The sequence below is a fragment of the Mastacembelus armatus genome, chromosome 19, assembly GCF_900324485.2.
Source record: "Mastacembelus armatus chromosome 19, fMasArm1.2, whole genome shotgun sequence".
NCBI classification, from domain to species: domain Eukaryota; kingdom Metazoa; phylum Chordata; class Actinopteri; order Synbranchiformes; family Mastacembelidae; genus Mastacembelus; species Mastacembelus armatus.
The window spans coordinates 16,379,588-16,398,513 of NC_046651.1; the positions used below are offsets into that span (position 1 = coordinate 16,379,588).

General features: G+C 43.4%; 3 protein-coding genes across 10 annotated transcripts in view; 1 reads left to right on the plus strand and 2 right to left on the minus strand.

Moving 5' to 3' along the window:
* Positions 1 to 23: 23 nt before the first annotated feature.
* Positions 24 to 5,771, minus strand: lsm12b (LSM12 homolog b). The gene is made up of 5 exons (XM_026314714.1): positions 5,598 to 5,771; positions 3,633 to 3,766; positions 2,362 to 2,471; positions 1,118 to 1,244; positions 24 to 237 (listed from the first exon to the last, which is right to left on the minus strand). The coding sequence occupies exons 1-5, from the start codon at positions 5,722 to 5,724 to the stop codon at positions 145 to 147; spliced, it is 591 nt and encodes a 196-aa protein (XP_026170499.1). The 5' UTR covers positions 5,725 to 5,771; the 3' UTR covers positions 24 to 144.
* Positions 5,772 to 5,824: 53 nt separating this feature from the next.
* Positions 5,825 to 8,958, plus strand: g6pc3 (glucose-6-phosphatase catalytic subunit 3). Its single transcript, XM_026314713.2, has 6 exons — positions 5,825 to 6,404; positions 6,927 to 7,033; positions 7,130 to 7,220; positions 7,300 to 7,418; positions 7,673 to 7,814; positions 7,904 to 8,958. Exons 1-6 carry the CDS (start codon positions 6,187 to 6,189, stop codon positions 8,244 to 8,246), a joined length of 1,020 nt encoding a protein of 339 aa, XP_026170498.1. The 5' UTR covers positions 5,825 to 6,186; the 3' UTR covers positions 8,247 to 8,958.
* The window catches only part of tanc2b (tetratricopeptide repeat, ankyrin repeat and coiled-coil containing 2b), a 115,655-nt gene continuing 105,561 nt past the window's right edge, over positions 8,833 to 18,926 (minus strand). For all 8 annotated transcript variants that reach the window (XM_026314705.1, XM_026314703.1, XM_026314704.1 and 5 more), the window contains 8 exons: positions 18,171 to 18,304; positions 17,929 to 18,052; positions 17,154 to 17,329; positions 16,867 to 16,999; positions 14,550 to 14,641; positions 14,151 to 14,297; positions 13,858 to 13,958; positions 8,833 to 13,676 (listed from right to left, as the gene is read on the minus strand). In XM_026314705.1, the coding sequence (XP_026170490.1) occupies positions 11,606 to 13,676; positions 13,858 to 13,958; positions 14,151 to 14,297; positions 14,550 to 14,641; positions 16,867 to 16,999; positions 17,154 to 17,329; positions 17,929 to 18,052; positions 18,171 to 18,304 (2,978 nt within the window). In that variant the 3' untranslated portion in view covers positions 8,833 to 11,605. The remainder of the gene's footprint in view (positions 13,677 to 13,857; positions 13,959 to 14,150; positions 14,298 to 14,549; positions 14,642 to 16,866; positions 17,000 to 17,153; positions 17,330 to 17,928; positions 18,053 to 18,170; positions 18,305 to 18,926) is intronic.

Sequence of the window (18,926 nt, forward strand, 5' to 3'; positions counted from 1 at the left end):
TTAATGGTATTTTGATCTTCTGGATCCAGGGCCCTCAGCGCTCCTCCTTGTGGTCTCAGACTGAGGACAAGGAATGCTGACTTAGTCTGGCAGTGGGAACAAAACCACCTGCATCGTCTTCCCCGGCCGACCCACACTGCCAACTCAAGAAGATAAAGTGGAGTCCTTCTGTGTTTGCTGTGCTTGTGAACGTTGCATGGACTTCTGACTTTCCACGTCTCTAAAATGTTTCTCAACCTGCACGAGTAAAACAAAAGCATTTAATGGACAATGTGAACATCAGTCCTGTGACAAATCAACCCTTCAAACATCCGTCTACCTTACACATCATGAAGAAAAAAGCCAAATATTCACTGGTTTCAGTTTCTTAGAGGTTAATTTGACATTCGGTCATACACGATAAACTAACCAGCTTTTCTTTTTTTTACTATTTTATTTACCAGTAAACAGGGTTTGAATCTTATACTTCACAACTACTTGTTACTACTCTTATGTGTCTTGTACATACTGGAGTGCAATGTGTGGATGAACACCCTCTATGAATAACATTTGAAATGCGTCCACCATTATTTATTTATACTGACCAGGTTGCTGGAGAATATTTTATTTTTCACAGTCACGACCTGGTCAAGTTACAGAAACTAAGGAACAAGGCCAGACAGTTGCATAAAAGAAAAATCAGTCTGCGTACAAAAGCTCAGTGAAAGCAGCCACAACCAGGTGGAGAGTGAGTGTTAATGAAATTACAGATACATACAACAACCGTATTGACATGATTATCACACCTAACCTCAATGTAACAGCAGACTGTTCACCTGCCTGTAAGTGTGGTGTTACTAGTCTGTATCGAGCATTTTAGCTTTACATCCCCACTACTGAACGTATTAAAATATATATCTAACAATACTTTCAGTGTTCATCCATCCCTAGTGATCTCATTTCCCTGTGAAAAACAAAAGTGCTTTAAGTGTTGGCAGAGCCAGTACGTAGAGCTCTAGATTTACTCACTTGTGGCTAAATCCACTTGGAAATATACTGAATAAAATGAACATAATTGTTGCAGCACAACAAGCTCGTAGTGTTAGTAAAATGTTGTATAGATATGAAGTATACTTACTATTTTGCGTACATGACTTAAAGCGCTTCCTTCTTTGCCTTTGCAGTTCTCAACCTGGTAAGGCGGCGAGATTACAACGTCGTCCATCACAATAATGTTCTTCTCCTGCCATTTACAGTCTTTGATGCTGCAGAGAAAAGGTGATTTCAATGTCAGACTAGGTGCTTAGATTGATATGAAAAATTCAAATGTCACTATTTCTTTAGATGTTATTCATCATTAAAACAAAACCTGGACTATAATTGAACCTGAATTATTTGATCAACCAAAATAATGCAGAGTAATGAAAACATTATGAAATAAGGTTTCCTTAAAGGAATAAGATTCACCAAAATTGCATCTGTGCCACAGAGTTGAGAAGCACCCATACAGATCCACAATAACCTCTGATAACAGAACAGGGAGGGATCAGATATCTGAGACTAACATCTGACACCATCAAACGTGACTCTGGCACAAAGCAACTTTAATTTCACAGACAGCCACAAAGGGACACGAAGCCAATTATTTGACATGTTTTGTCAAGATCAAAAAAGCTTGAACTCAACATAAGCGTCATTTTCTGTGATTGGGACATTATTCAGCCATCACAGGGAAATACTCTGAGATTGTGACAAAAACTGTATTTTGGATTTGGTCATTAAAAAAAAGAAAAAACATTCAGTTTTATATGGAATTAGCTCAGCATTTAGCACAGAAGAACATTAATTATAATATGTAACTTTCTGAAACAGCACCAAACTAGGTGAGTTTCCACTGCCACACACATGCTGCTGTGCAGAACCAGCAAATCAAGAATTATGTTAATGCAATGAAAGACTCCAGGAGGACCGAAGATATCTGGACTGTAACTGTGTTCAGAGACAGAACAAACATCAGGAAGAGGCACGTGAGTGGAGTAATAAAAGGATGGACTATTGTAAAACAAGACTTCTCATCAAAATGCATTTTCATTTCTTCTGGTAGATGCTTCTACTGAGTTTTTGTTTTTAAGAGCAGGAAAAGTTTGTGTTGTGCTGCTCTTTATGTTGCTGCCAGTGTTTTGTTTTAGGATTGACTAAATTTTTTATAAAGTTTAATATGCTTCAGTCTACTAGGAAGTGTGTAAATGTTCTTGAGTCTCTTTCAGATCAGATCTTTCTAAAATTAAATTTACATTTGTCAGGTTTCTAAAGATTCAGCTTTGGGTTTGCTGCTATCTGCTCAATCACATCAGCAACTGGAAAAGAGCATGAGGATCTTACGTTTTATGAATAGTCTGGAATAGCTGTTGGCCCTCCACGGAAACCCCAGCACTGATTGCATAGGCTTGGGACAGCTTGTCCTCCTTTTCTGTCCGTGCTCGATTGGCAAGCTATGAAAAGTCAAACAACAAAAAAGCATTAATAACAGCAAACACCATTTGCTTTGACAGGAAGAGCTTATTTTAATAAGAAAAGGTCAGGACAGTTTGGATCTTTTTATGTGTGCAGGGAGTTACTGCTAAAAACTTCTGCTCCACAGGTGAGACTAGATATAGATGTGATTAAACGATCTTAATCAAATGTCAATACAAACAATTTACGTTTAAACTTATTCTAGCATGGAATTGCATGCATTCCTTGAAGTGCAGCTGCAATTTTCAGCTTATTCTGCCTGAATAGCAAATCAAGTGTAGCCCTCATTTACCAGCTTCCACTACATCAGTCAATAGAAAACACCATATTAGCCCACAGTGTGCTGAGGTGACAAATCACTACTCACTTTGCTGGCTGTTTGAGAAACACGACGAGGAATGGGCTGCTGAGCTCTCAGTTACACGTGCCTTCAAGTTTAAGCTTATACTCAATTGCTGTATATAATGTTTGATTCGTCATCAAAGTTATTGGCAATGGAGGCACACACCAACATACAGGGGTTGGACAATGAAATTGAAACACTGGCCAATTTAGTGTTGGAGGTTTCATGGCTAAATTTGACCAGCCTGTTGGCCAATCTTCATTGATTGCACATTCCACCATTAAGGACAGAGTGTGAAGCTTTAATTAGCAGAGTAATAGCACAGTTTTGCTTAAAATATTACAATGCACACAACATTATGGGTGACATAGAGTTCAAAAGAGGACAAATTGTTGGTGTGCATCTCGCTGGTGCATCTGTGACCAAGACAGCACGTCTCTGATGTATCAAGAGCCACAGTATCCAGGGTAATGTCAGCATAGCACCAAGAAGGACAAACCACATCAAACAGGAGTAACTGGACGCAGGAGGAAGCTGTCTGAAAGGGATGTCCGGGTGCTAACCCGGATTGTATCCAAAAAACATAAAACCGCAGCTGCCCAACTCACTGCAGAATTAAATGTGCACCTCAACTCTCCTGTTTCCACCAAAACTGTTCGTCGGGAGCTCCACAGGGTCAATATCCATGGCCGGGCTGCTCTAGCCAAACCTTTGGTCACCTGTGGTCTAAAACCAGGCGTTTCGGTTTCATTGTCCAACCCCTGTATGTGAAGAGCAAAAGCAAGGCTGTACTTACCTTGTTAACATTGAGTGATGCTAGTGGGGGTGGAGTCTCAGTGCGGTCATTTATTATGTCCACATCAGAAACATAGGCTAAGTTGATCAGGATGACGTCGTTGAGGTTTGGCTTACCGCTGGAGGAAGCACATTCTTTGAAAGAACTTTAGTCAAGGCATACAACTTCATGAGAATCCATCACAAAGCACAATGCATAGTGATATGTGACCGCTGATGAACCTCAGACTGCACAGAGGAGCTTATATACAGAGTGCACTGGCCGACCAACAGTGAGAGGTAGTGCCAGTTACAGCATGTGACTACTAAGGGCAGTGCTGCCATCTATAGCATTCATGGATGAATGAATGGAGACTTGTAAAAAAAATTTATATAGAGAGAGAACATACAAACTGTAGCAGCAAAGTAGATGCTCCTGTTCTGTTACTTTAAATTACTCATGCGGACAACTACACTGAATCAGCCATGCTTTTAATCAATTGCCCAATGGCAGTTTTGTCAATTTTGCATCCATCTCAATAAATTCTGACTTGTTTTATTAAGCACCTGATTTAATAAATTACACTCAGCCACAGGACAGCAGTGGCTTGTTGTTGGGAAGAACCCAGATTGACAAAATTCTGAATTTTTATGCAAAAACATATGCATACATTTGATCAGGGGTTAAATGCATTGGCTCTGTCAGTAATATAGGTACAGCTTGTCAGTGTCATTTTGATGCCTAACAGGTTGCCCCTATATTTTACACCAAACTGCAAAATGTTCATAGCTACTCTTTAATTTGTTTGGCAAACTGATCCAAAAGCCTCAGGACCGAGCTGACCTGTCATGCTAGTGACAGTGTGACCTTAAAGTGTCACTGAAAAACAGAACGAAAAAGCTTGCACTTTCAATTTCAAGTAGAATTTAACATACAATTTGTGTGACAGTCAAATGCTGGGCTGTATACCACAAAGCTGTGTGTTAGTACGAAGGTTCTTCTAACTTAATAAAACCTAATTTGACTGTGAAATTACAAATTAATCAAATTTCTTCCAGGACAAAATAAACTGTCAAGGCCTGTGATGACAACTGTCAAACCACCACAGAATCCATTCATTTTGGTGCATCGGCATGTTCGGTCACTTAGTCATAACTACGCCTTAAAACTTACGTCTATGTAAATCATGTGGCACAGGATGAATTGATGTTTAGAATATACACATACACCAACACCCACACGAATTGGGTGTCACCAGCAAGCTTGTCGTAATGGACCCACGGTCCCTGTTCCACCAGAATCACGTCGAAACGAAACGGACAGTTCACGCCATAACCACCCAATCATTACACTCAGTCTTAACATCCAGATGAGACAAGTAAAAAAGCTCAACCGATGAGCTTAAGAAAGCTAATTAACCGAGCTAACGTGTGCTTGACCGAAACTTAGCATGTTAGCCGAGCTTGAACGCAGCGTGGATGGGTACTCGGTGTCCACCCCCCCCCCTTTAGCTTTTGGAAACAACCGTTAGCATGTCCGCGTAATGACATGAAAACCGACCGAGGTAAATCGGTGTAAACAGGCCCCAGGGGGTACGCTAGGTGCCAGTTAGCCTGCTAACGAGCCACGGTGCTGCCTGTTTGGAGCACACAGCCATGATGCCTTACTGGGACTCGTTGCCAAATAGTGATCCATGTTGAGGTCTGGCAACACAATGAGTGGATTCTCAACACATGCGCCTTCTAGCAGACAACGTGAAGCCACAGAATATCCCCGCAACACCGACAACACCTTCAGCGGAGAAGTAACAGACGGGCAGCTCCCTCGCAGATGAAAAATATTTGAAAACGGACAAAGATATGGAACTCAGCCGCCACCAATTACGCCTGCGCGGATCACTATTTGACATATTTTCGGTTACCCTCCAGGCCCGTGCAGCCAGGCAGGCCAGGGAACCATCCGCAGCGGGAAACCAACAAAGGATACTCAGAGTTAACATCTTCGACTGGTAGTCAAACGCGACCACTTCTCCTTGTAGACGTTGGCCCAAGCAGGTGAGGCAAGAGACATGGCTCCCGACGCTGAAATACTCCCCCGGTCCAGGAGCCGCCATCTTCTCCGCCAGGAAACCGGAGCGCCTGCCTTACGTAAAGCGACGCGATGTCGTAATGACGTGTCATCTGGGCGTGTCGAAGTACGTCCTGTAGCGGTCATTTCTTCTAGCACGGCGATATATATTTACTGTTTCTCGTATCTAACCTGACACTGTAGCAACAGATCTCCCACTGAATGCTGTCACTGTTGGTAAAAAACGGAGATATAATTTAATTCATCGAAGTAGAAAGTTGTGGCTTTGTCTCCCATTCAAATGAGCTTCGCAGGGCTCCCCCTGCTGGAGCTATGATGGTATCGCCCCCTTTGGTTGCGGAACAGCGGTAACGTTAATGTAACATAACATGGACAACCGCCATTAAATACCCAGAAGAAGAGGAAGAAGCAGAAGCAGGCATAACGATTTCGTGTATTTTTATTTTCACCGTATAACAAAGTGCATGTGTGTGTAGAGGATTCAGTAATGGAGGCGGTTTACACCCAAGGCATTTGGATGGCGGAAAGTCTCCAGGAGAGGACGAGGAGTCAGGAGAGATTGTGGCTGGTTGTCACTCACATAGGAGACCCCAAAGCTGCCTTCCTCCTCGTCTTTCCTTTCACATATTTCATCAGCAAACGAACTGGAGTCGCGGTTCTCTGGGTCGCAGCTATTTCGGAGTGGTTGAACTTGGTTTTCAAATGGTAAAAAACAAGCAACCGGCACCTCTTAAACCTGATTTTTTTGTAGGGTAGGGTTTACATCCCTACATTTTAGCAAGGAGCTAAGCCTCATTTCATCGCAGTCAGTGTCACACATTTATAATATCAAACACGTTTTTTTTCTCTTTTCAGACATTTGCAACTATGAAGTTTAAAATTGACCTTACATGGAGTCCGACCATTTGTATTGTGCGATGCGAAACAGGCATTAGCGGAACCACTTATATGCAGCACAGGAAAGCGGCTATGACTTGTGGCAATTTCCTCAACACAAGAAAGTGCTCAGAAAGAAAAGATAGTTGATCCAAGGGGCCACAAAGTAAAATTTAGGAAATTAAAGGAACATATATCCCAGGAAATGTAGGAGACGATATTCAGTGTTAGTGAGTGTGACAAATAGAATGGACTTTTACATTTACTGTAAATATACCTAGATTATTACAAGGACAGCTACATGACTAATACAGCCATATGCAGCGATATATTAAAGTTTTTTTTTTCCAGGATACTGTTTGGAGAGAGGCCTTTCTGGTGGATAGGTGAATCACATCTGTTTGTCAGCCAGCAACCCAAAGTTCACCAGTTTTCTTCCACCTGTGAAACCGGCCCAGGTAAGAAGTCTTCAAAGAGAAATGCGATGATGTGGATGTGGATGTGTGTTTTTTTTCACAGTCGGTCAATCTGTATACCTGGTCTCTGTCTCTTAGGCAGTCCATCAGGACATGCAATGGTGACAGGTGCAGTCTTGTGGGTCGTGGTGTCCTCCCTGGGGTCGTTTCTGTACTCTCGTACTCACAGGTAAGCCGATTTTAAAATATGCAGTTATGGCTTAGATATTTGCAGGATATCAGAGCTCTTTCTGAATGAATTTCTCCAGTGTGGTGTTATCAGCTGTTCCCTACCTGCTCTATGTGGTGACTCTGGTGGCAGTTGGAATCTCCAGGGTTTTTATCCTTGCCCACTTCCCTCACCAGGTCATTGCTGGCTCCATAACAGGTCTGAAGTTGAACTGTATTGAATTATACAGTGAAGTGTTTTCTGTTATTTAGCCTACCCCATGCAAACATAATTAATCCAAAAATGACCACAGAATCATTTGCTTGTTGTCTGACACACCTAAAGATGTTGATATATGTAACATAATATCTATGTTATCTCAAATTATATCTCTATAGAATATAGATTATTTGTGTTAGCAGTACTACGATATTTTTGACCGTAAGTTTGTACTGACAATTGTTCTTTGTCAGGTTTCTTTCTGGGGGTTGTTCTGAACCACAGAGTGCCAGAAGGCCGCCCTCTGCTGTTCTTTTTTAGCATCAGCATTGGTCTGATGCTCAGCGCTCTGATGGTGCATGGTGGGCTGCAGCAGCTGGGAATTGACCCCTCCTGGTAAGTACTGGTGAGAACGTTGTGTGTGTAATAACCTTGGTCATGCGGAGAAGTTTTCCTGCCTTGACAGAACATACTCGGTTCCACAGGTCTATTGCTTTGGCTAAAAAATGGTGCAGCCGTGCGGAGTGGATTCGCCTGGATACAGCTCCATTCTCCTCTCTGTTCCGAGACTGCGGGGCCCTACTGGGTTTGGGTCTGGCCCAGTACTGGAAGGCTGGAGGGTGGTCTCTCCCATGGGCTCCAAGGGCTTTATCACTGGCTATTTCATCCATGGGGCTGTATCATGTGCATCGTCTACCACTCCCAGTCCAATCACAGGGCCTCTTTTATGTTCTGTTCATGGTCAAATTTATTATGGTGCCTCAAATTGTCATGGTCCTTGTACCTGGACTGGTTCATCTATTCACACACAAAAAGAAGAAGGAATAGTAACAATTATTTACATGCCGCACTTGTCCTTTATACATCCAGGGACTGTAGCTCTTCTGATAAAACAATTTCTCTTAACACCATAAACGTTTGTTTTAATGTATTTATGGGTACTGTCATTCCTGTTAAGCACTCCATATTTCTATGTGTGCTGGATGTCAAGTATTTGCTAAAAAGGTTGGCATAAAACTTTACAAAGAGACATGTGAGTGTTATGTTTACAACTTTTTCTTTTTATCTTTTTCTGTTGCCCCCAAGTGACCAAAAAATAAAAATGAAGAATTCAGTACAGCAGGTAAAAAAACATCTGCTTCACAAATATTTCATATCTTGCAAGTTTGTTGGATGGCATTACACTGTATTGGAGCTTGTTAACGTGTCAGCACGCAGGGGTTATTGATGATTATATGGACCAGAATCACCCAAAATAAATTACATTTGTATTTGTATGTTCAAATATGTGTAATGTGTAAGATAAATAACTGACATGCAGGTCGTGTTTCAGTTGATAACCATTTATAAATATGTTCTTTTTTTCTCCAATACATAGGTTTGACTGTACAGATTACAATCAGTTATCATGAGATAAAAACACATTCTTTTTATTGTTTTTAATTAAACTTTTTATCACAGCGATCTGAAAGCTCACATTTACAGACAAGAGAACTCTGCTCAGCAAGCAAATACATTAAAATAAAATAAAAGAACCTTTTGCTTTTGTCTGGTGAGGTTGAAGGAAAACAATAAGGATAGTTCAGGGACAGCAGTCTCCTTATCTTGAGCTGAACATTGTATCGCACACCAGTCAGGACACTGCTATACATGTTTCTGCTTGAGCTCATGGAAAGAATAGAACATGCATCAAGACTATTTACAACAAACTAATATACACAGACAGTTTGAACCCTTACACCCTCAAATATCCTCAACTTAGACGTTGTCTTTAAATTAAGTATAATACAGTTGATACCTTCATTTCTGTAAAGATAAGTATGGCAACTCTCTGGTAGCACGTGAAACTGAGGATGAACAGGAGAGAGTCCAGAGGAACTGTCTCGCTGTTGGTATTTTTTAAATCTGAAAGCGAACAAATAGTCTTTAACATTTCCCAAATATTCAAATGAATTGAATATTGTCCTCATTCGACTTGCTCTATCACCCAAACTCCAGTGCAGGAGCTTCTGTGCACTGACACATCACTCATTCTTTTTTTTTTTTCTTTTTTTTTGCAGTAGATTTGACTTATTTTCAAGACATGTGCAAGACCAGTGCAACAGACTGGCTGAATTAGAGCTTGAGGATGTTGTGGATATCTTTATGAATACTTAAATATGATTGGCCTCTTGAAACAGACTTGCTTCACTAACACTAACCCGAGCTGGACAGAGTGGATATCTGAGCCAGTATATACAACTTGTGCTAGAAACTCTATACATCTTCACCAGTTTAAAAACATTGTTTGCTCTTCATATTGTTATTCATCACTGCTTTGTAAATCATAAAATAATAGTGTCTATAATTATCTGATATTACTGGTCAGAGGTCTGACACATCACACACCCACTTTCTCCAAACTCAATCATAACAAAGTAAGTAAAATACATAAAGTGCACCCTTAGTTAAGAACTTAACAGGCATTTTAGTGCAGAGGTGGAAGAAGAAAAATGCATTATGGATTAAAAGAAATGACAAAATAATGTGGGAGAAAGAGAAACATTGTTTATGCATTTGCTTGCTTTTAGTCGCTGAGCACTATCAATGTTAACCCATCACTAGCATATGTACTGTATGTTCTGCCCTCTCTTAGGACAGTGTTATCACATATGGAGGAGGGACAAAGGCAAACTTTTTCCTCTTAGATTTCATATTCATCATCTGAACAGCATCACTCAGTTAAAGAATGGTTTTAAATTCCTGTAGCCAGAGAGTCAGATTTTAAATGTTTTTTTTTTGTCTATTACAGCAAGCTGTCCACAAAACAAGACTTATCATTTCTGCAAAACAACTACCTAATGAGCTTGTAAAAAACTAGAGCAATGTATGCTTTGGTTCAAAGATGTTTATTGACAGGATGCTAAACTAATATGGCTGAAAACAGTAGGTTTGCAGCCTCGACAGCTGGTGTTATGTCACACTAAGGCATATCATGAGGTTTTAGACAGTAATGTTGTCGAAAAATAAACCATAACATACATATTTGACCCTCAGAGATGAGGTGAAGTGACTGTTTTGCAAATTGATTCTATAAACAAAAAATTATGCAAAAAAAGCTGTGTGTTAATCGAATTTAAATAACAGCATCAGCCAAGACTTTTACAAGGTGCGTACATTCATTTTCTTGTATTCTGAAAGATTTGAATCCATATGTTCTCACAGCTGATAAATCCTCAATTAATCAATGGACACAAAATTACTTTTTTTTATATTACATTAGTCATTCAGTCATTTTTTGAGCATAAAGAAAAAATTGGCTCAAGCTTCTATGTATGGATTTCCTGTTTTTCTCAATTTATATCATTGCAAATTAACTGCCTTTAGGATTTGGTCAGGCAACTCCTGGTCAGGCAAATCTGGCCAATATTTGACATTTTACAGAAAAAAACAAAAAAAAAAACAAAATCTGATTTTGATAACAAAGAGGTAATTAAATAATTCAAAGTTGGTCTGTGTCCCTCCTTCCTTACACTGGTTGGTTTCCACATCTATATGACTAGCAGTGGGACTAAAAGGCAGGGTTAACAGAATGCAATTCAAACGCAAACTAGGCTTTTTTTTTATTTCTATGTACAATATATAACTTAATTATAAATATTGTTATTTTTCTCTAAGTACTGAGTTGTTGAGCCATTTGTATTTTCTGAGCAATGTACAGTATTGAACATATAATATTGTATTACATAGAATAGAGCCTACTAGCAACCTTGGTTAAGAGCACACTTTGAAAGAACAGAAGATGGATACAGAGTCCACAAGTAGAGTCACTGTCACTCTTACAATCCAACCTGCTGTGTTCACTTGTGGGAGCTTTGTGCCACACAACATTTTGGAAATGCACTGGTCTTTGATTCTGTATGAGATCAGAACTGAAGACCATCCTGTTATCCTACCTGTGTGCAGAATATGATAATGAAATAATCGCTTCACTGTTTGTTATGCTTTTTAATATAAGGTAACGTCTAGTACCCTAAGTGCGAATGTGCCAAGTATGCGGTTTGCTCTCTGGATCTGTCTCTTGTGAGTTCCTCAAGACGGTTTTGTTCATGTCACATACAAGGTTCAGCCACATCTGCTGTTAACTGTTTTTCTCCTCTCACTCACACTAATAAGCCCAGTCCAAGCAACCAATCGCAGACAGGCCATCACACATTTGACTCCACAAATGGTCTCTTTGGTTTGATGGGGGAGGTGGGGCCTTGGGTCCGGGAGTCACGTGAGAGTTGGCGGTACATGTTGTCCTGGTAGGCCTGTGCCACGGGCAGAGTCCTCGCCACCTTCACGTCTGGGTAAGTGGGAACCTGGCTGACCCGCTCCAGGATGTCCCCACTGCCACGGGAGCCGTTTGCCAGCTTGCCCAGCGAAGGGGGCTGGGTCTGCGAGTAGTAGTCCTCCTCCAATAGATGTCCATTTTGGGCATTGTTGGTCTTGTTGTAGTATGCGATATTGCCCAGTGAGGTGGGGGGACTGTAGGTGGAGCCCTGCTGGACCAGCTGGCCAGGCGAAGTGGGGCTGATAGCAGAGTCCATGGACGTCATGGCCCTGGACCGCTGGGGCTGATGCAGGTACTGCTGAGTCCGCGCCGTCTTGTCTATGATACCCATGAAGGGCGTATTCCGAGAGCGAGTGGTCTCACCCTGGTACAGCCCTCCACCGCCTTGCGAGGGAGAGATGGGAGAGATGTCATCACAGGTGCGCTCATATGTAGCTTGCAGTGGGATCTCCATCTGCTGAATGGAAGAGGAAGGTCTGAAACCTGGTGCTAAATTGGAGGTGGATCCAGTTGAGATGTTGTTGCTGGAGGGGGAGAATCGAAGGCCTACACTCTGAGAATGGATGAGAGGCCTGGGGGTGGGCACATGCTGCTTCATCTCAGTAGTATTGGCACTGACAGGACGTCTCACCATATGGGGGATCTCAGGAGAGCCCAGTTGGCAGGGGGGCATGGCATTGGCACGCTCCAGAACATGTTCAGCAACTGGATAGTAGGCGGCTGACTGGCTACGGCTTATCTGAGGTGTCTGGCTGTAACGGATGCCCCCTGGGCCCCCACTGCTGGCGCGGTAGGCAGAGGAGGGGCGCTGGGGTAATTCATCCTTCAACAGGCCTGACTCCATAACCCCTCCTCGGCCGCCGTGCTGACAGAGGGCCCCAGAACTGAGGCTCGCCTGGACTTGGGGCATGGACCGTCCATCCAGGGAGGGCTGGTAGACCATTCGGCTCTCCACGTCCACTGAACCTCCTTGGTAACGACCACCCATGGAGTGGCCCATCTGGCCACTGTAGCTGCTGTTGCCCATCACACTGCTGGGCTGGTTTGTTCGGACTATCTGGGCTATAGAAGGCTGAAGACGAAGGCCTTGGGCTTGGTGGTGCTGGGAGGACAGAGAGGGCTGTGAGCTCAGCTGGAATGAACGCTGGCTGCTCATCTTAGAGAGGGGAGATTTGGGCCGCCCAGGGAGCTGCTCTGTCTGGTAGCGCACAGGTGACCCAGACTGGGACCTGTACAGACAAACACCCTCTATTGGTGGACTGGCTCTATACTGAGCAGCCCGACGTAAAGGCGAAGGCGGTGGGCTCTGGTGATCCATCCCCTGGCCCCCAGTACCCATTGGAGGTGGGCTGAAGCGGTAGGATGGCTGATGCACTGGGGAGGTGTGAGGGGGACTGTGTCGGTAGTGGGAGTTCTGATGTGTTGGGGATAAAGAGGGTGATGTGGGCTGGTATGACCCACGGGTTGGAGAGGACATAGAGGAGGACGTGGGGTGATATTCGTAAGGCAGGCCCATGGGTGAACCTCCAGCTATGTAGATCTGATCTGGATGTGTGGGGGACAGCGGTGGGCTCTGAATGATAGGAAGGCTGGAAGGATTGGTGAGAGACTCTGGAGGGGGCAGACCCATGGACATAGCTTCTAGCTCCTGCTCCAGGTAGTCCTCATCCTCAAACAGATCCTGGACGGGCTCCATGTCCTCCAGACGGGGCTCTGGGGGAGGGGGAAGAGGCATGGACATAGATAGAGACTCCTCCTCTTCTGGGGGAGGTGTAGGTGGAGGAGAGGGCGGAGGTTCTAACTCTAAGTCCTGCTGCTGGTGCTCCTCCTGGTTGAGCTGGTGACACTCCTCCTCCACCCTCTGGAGCAGCCTCTGGATCTCTCGGTTGTTGGGGCAGAGCTTTATGGCTTCATTCAGGTCCTCTAAGGCTTCAGGAAATTGTCTGGAAATGGGAAACGATAAGTTGCTTTGGAAAAAACTTCACAGTTTTTCAAAGTCTCTGTCAAACACCTTGCAAATCAAACATCCAACACTGTCTGCAAGATCATACTGCAGTCAGAGTGTAGAACCAAGACAAGTAGGTAGCTATAGACAATAATGTGTGAAGGATAAAAGGAGTGTACCTGCTGCTACGTTTGGCACGTGCCCTGGCATAATATGCCTCGTAAGACTTAGGTTTCAGTTCAAGTGCCTTGGTAGCAAATTCCTCAGCCATCCCAAAGTCCTGGAGAGATTGAGCAAGGGAGTGTACTGTTAAACTACGCTAAGATACATCTTCATTACTTTCAGATATTAATACAGTTTTGTTTTGGTCATTTCATGCTATAAAATGTCTCAAAAGTGGTCCAACGTTAATCTAAAGTAAATCCGCTTACTAAATCCCTAGGATTTGAACCAAAGTCCACAGTCAACTCACATTCATTTTCCTCCGACATCGGGACAGATTGAGGAAAAGTGATACTTTGAGTTCCCTGAATGTCTTGAGGTCCTCGCTGAAGCCTTCACGTGGAAACTTTTTGAGGGCATACTGATAACGCTGCGCTGCCTCCTTCACCTTCCCCTTCTGTTTGACAAAAAACACCAGGTTATCCTAAAATACAAAGCTGATCTGAAATCTTCAGACATTCATCACTGTTCTCAGACTGAGGTTATTCTCAGACAATGCTGTTTTCATGCTGGATCACATTTCTCCCAACATTAACAGATCAGTCAAAATATGTATTCGAATATTTAAAGGATATTTTTCCTATGACAGATTGCTCTTTTAATCAGACAATACAAGCTGAGTTGCGGAGTACAGGCCATATACTGTCACCTTGTAGAAGCTGTCCCCCTCCTCGATGAGTTTGCTGAGTAAGATGATCATGATGTCGGGTTTGGAGGTGGCCATGGCCCATGTGGCTGGACCTGGGTAACACAGGAAGGAGCAGATGGAAGAAAACAGTGAGAAAGACACAGTCAAAAGCAGAAGAGGAGGAAGAAATGAGTAACTGGGAGTCACAGTACACACAACAATAATAATAAAAGGGATGAGGACAACAGCCAAAATGGGGAATGGAGGAGAAAGACAGGCAATCCACTGCAGAGAAAGAATTACAACAATGTGCACCTCGAGAACATGGACCTCACTATGAGACAGCAGACCTGGGTCAAATACTATGTGCTAATAATTAAATCCTACTAAGTGTCATATGATTGTCACTACTGAGTGACAGCTGGTCTAACTGGACTGGAGAATAAGCACATTTTCTCATACAACTGAATAAAACTAACTATAGGACTTATTTGCAAATACATTTTGGCCCAAGCAACACTATTGTTAGATCTACAGTACAAATAAATTCACACTATCATGTCTTTCTAAGGACATACATTTTCTGTCTTGCCAAGTATAGTAAATCTTAGCACTAGTGACTAAATCAAGAATGTGATTAAGAACAACAGAAAAAAACCAGGGAAGACTAATCTCCCCCAAAACAAAAAAAGGGAGTTGTGTATTAAAAAAGCAGGACACTTGACCCCTCCTTTTTTATATCAAAATCAAACGCAATCCCTTGACTGAAACTGATGTGTCTTTTGTTTATCAGCGTTAACAGCAGTCCTTGACATGTACACACATCACAGAGATGAGAAGGGAGGGATCTTGCACAAGGAGACACAGGGCAGGTACAATAAACAAACAAGGCAAGCAGGAGGGATACAACACTTCTGCAGGCGTTAGCTGTCCTCTGAGCTGGTGGTGGCAGTGGTGGTGAGGGCAGGAATGGTGCTGACTGTCCTAGCTGACACCGAGGAAATGTTTGGAAGATGAACAATGCACAGTACAGTGGTTCATCACTTCAGTCTGTGGTGGCGGTGGGACAGAGAAATTACAAATACATGCATTCCTGCTAAATCATGACCACGTAAGTGTTACTGAACGGTTCCGTCATGCATCTGTGGGATGGAAGGTCAACACTTCAATACGATGTCACAGGCTGGAGGCCGGGCATGCTGTCATTAACCACTTGGACATTAGCATCTACCTCTAGGCAATCCCGACTGCATCACTGTCAGTGCTAATACCTTTGCATGTTATTATTTGTCAGTTTGAGAAGGTTTTGGTAGCTAAGCTCGCCTGCCGACACTTAGGACGACACAGACAACACAGAGAGAGGAGATAGAGCTGTCAAAATGCCTGGTGGGGTGAGAAGTCGACAGCCTTGGCTTTACCTCGGGGCCGACTGGGCAGCGTCTGACATCCTGGGGCCGGAGAAAGAGGCAGGGGATAGGGGCAAGAGGTGGGAAAGGAGGAGGCGGGAGGTCATGAGCAAGGGAAAGGAGTGGAAGTGGAAGGGAATAGCAGGGAGGGTGGCAGAATTGCCAGAGAAAACAGGTTTGTGGGAGTGTGTAAGAACGAGAGGAATGCAAGAGATAGAAACAGCAGGAGGGTGAAAGAGAAAGGTAATGGCAGTGGTGGTGGTGGAGGAGGAGAAGTGAGAAAAGGAACACAAAAAAGCAGCAGTGAGAAGTGGAGATAAGTGCTTTAGCAAAAGAAAAAAAACATAGATACAGAAGAGAAACACCGCAAGCGCTAATAACAACCTGTCTGAGCAACCGCAAAGGAATAGAGAGAAAAGGATGTGATTGAGAGAGAAACGGAGAACAGAGATAGTGTGAGCGATAGAGACAAACAGAGGCACAGAGGGAACATGACAGAAAAAGCAAAACAACACAGCAGCAACAGTAATACAATAAAAAGACCCACACGTCAGAGCCATAAGCAGCTGAGGAGAAACGGCATGGTGTGGCACTGTGGGGGCGGATGACATACAGTAGCAGGAGGTGATTTAAGCTTCATGGAGACACAAACCTGAATCCATGGCTTATTGCAGTAAAATGCTACAGTGCCCCACAATGACCAGCAGGAGGTGTGTACTGAAATCTTTGGATTCTCCCTTCATAGTCTTTCATGCAGCTCATGCTTGAAACTCAACGCATGACCTTTTTATTCAAATACAATTTCAAACTGTATCTCATTTCACGGCTGGCAAATGACCTTTTATTATGGGACTACAGGACGAGGATGCTGCATTTACGCAAGGTCCTTTGTGTGCTAAAAGGTAGGCGTTAGTCTGCCCACCTGCCCTTACCTATCTTGGCTCCTTTCTTGAGCAGGGCGACCACCACCGATGTGTTTCTGCAGCCCACAGCCCTGTCAAGAGGACGCATCCCGCTGTAGTCTACATGCTCTATCATGGCCCCATGGTCAACCAAAAACTGGACCTGAGGAGACAAAGAAATGTGGTGAGAACAGCTGTAGATGGGGAACTTTTAAAGTTTAAAGTGGGACTGTTTTTGTGCTAGGAACACATTTCAACTGGTATCATACAAGTGTGGAGGTTCAAGATCCTGCCCTTTTTCATGGAGGGCCACTCACCACTTCAGAGTCACCGTAGAAGGCTGCCAGGTCAAGGGGCGTGCGTCCGTTCTTGTCCGCATGGTCAGTGGCAGCTCCGTTCTCCACCAGGCAGCGGACAACAGGTAAATGACCTTTCAGACATGCCCAGCTCAGAGCGGTCAGACCCTCCTTATCCATCAGAGACAGAGAGGCTCCTGGGAAAAAGTCAGCAGGGAGACAACCAGGAGTTTTTAACTCAGAATTCCTTTTTACATCTGGGGTTGCCAGGTTTGTCAATTTATGACTCATGGCTCAGTTGACTTGACAAATGTGATGTTATGGTAATTGGAGATTGGAGGTAGGAAGAGATGTTTAACAAAGAAACACATAGTTTCCTGCATAAATCCCAGTCTGTCCTTTAAAGCACGGGTGTCAAACTCCAGTCCTCGAGGGCCACTGTCCTGCTTGTTTTCCAACTATCCCTGATCCACAACTGACACAACTGATCCAGGTAATCAACAGTGGGTACACTGTTGATTACCTGGATCAGTTGTGTCCATCCAATCCAAGAGCAGGGACACCTGTGCTTTAAAATGACCATCCACAGTCATTTTGTTGTGTATATGTAATGTATTCCTTACATTATTTTTAGGCCCTGAATCTGAAAGCTCAAGACACATGGTTGCACATATTTCTTTTGTAAGCTACAAACTTACTGAGATGTTTTGTACAGTCTTTATTTTAGGGCATGCAAAAATGTTCCAAGCACAAAATGAACTCGAGTTTGGTTTTTAACCGAGATATCCTAACATACCTTGAGTCAGTACAAACTCAACAGTTCCCAGGTGCCCCTCTGAGGCAGCCATCATCAGAGGAGTACGACCCTGTTTGTCAGCCAGGTTGACGTCCGCGCCATGTGTTAGGAGGAGGTCCACGATCTACAATACAGAAATATAGCCCCATGTCATTGTGTAACAGGAACTGGATGTCTGTGTTGCTGTTTGAGAGATGAAGACATGGCTATTATTAGAAGGTAGGGATCGGGTGGCCTCTAACCTGCCAGTGTCCCTGTCGGACGGCGCTGAACAGTGGGACGATGCCTCGTCTGTTGGGCTGGGCCACGGCCGCGCCCTGCTCCAGCAACAGACGACAAACCTCCAGCTTCCCCCGACCAGAGGCTGCAGTCAGAGCTAGACAAACACACACAGACAATGAGGAAAGAGATCCGGTTAACTTTACCTCAACGTAACCTTAAACCTAACCCTAACCAATTACTGCTGTCTTTTACCCAGTCCTAGTATCTAATGTTGACCATTAAGTAAAACCTAGAACTGCAATAACTGACTTTTATGACCACTTGGGGGCAGTGGAACCAAGCTGTAAACAAAACATTAACATATTGTTACTTACTAAACGATTGTAAGAGCACTGAGAGTGAACCAGAACAGATGTTATGGCCAGACAGCTGAAACTCACTACACAGCTCCATAAAACTGAGGGGAGCCGCTGATTCAGGTGGAAAGTCTCTGTAGGTTGATCACTACGAGCAGCTCTTTTCACATTATCCCTAAAAATACTGATTATAACGAATCCTGAACATTAAAATCTGTAAAACCACAACACTGCTGTGTTCATTTTTGCTAATTGGACTAATTTCAACAAAGTGAATTAATTTCTTGCAATCAGAATGGAAGCAGTTCTGACAAAGTGACCCTGGTCAGCCACATGCTGATGTACAGTATATATGTATTCCCTTAGGCTGTTATAAAGAATGATATATTTTCAGTTGACCTATGCAGTAACAGTGGGAGC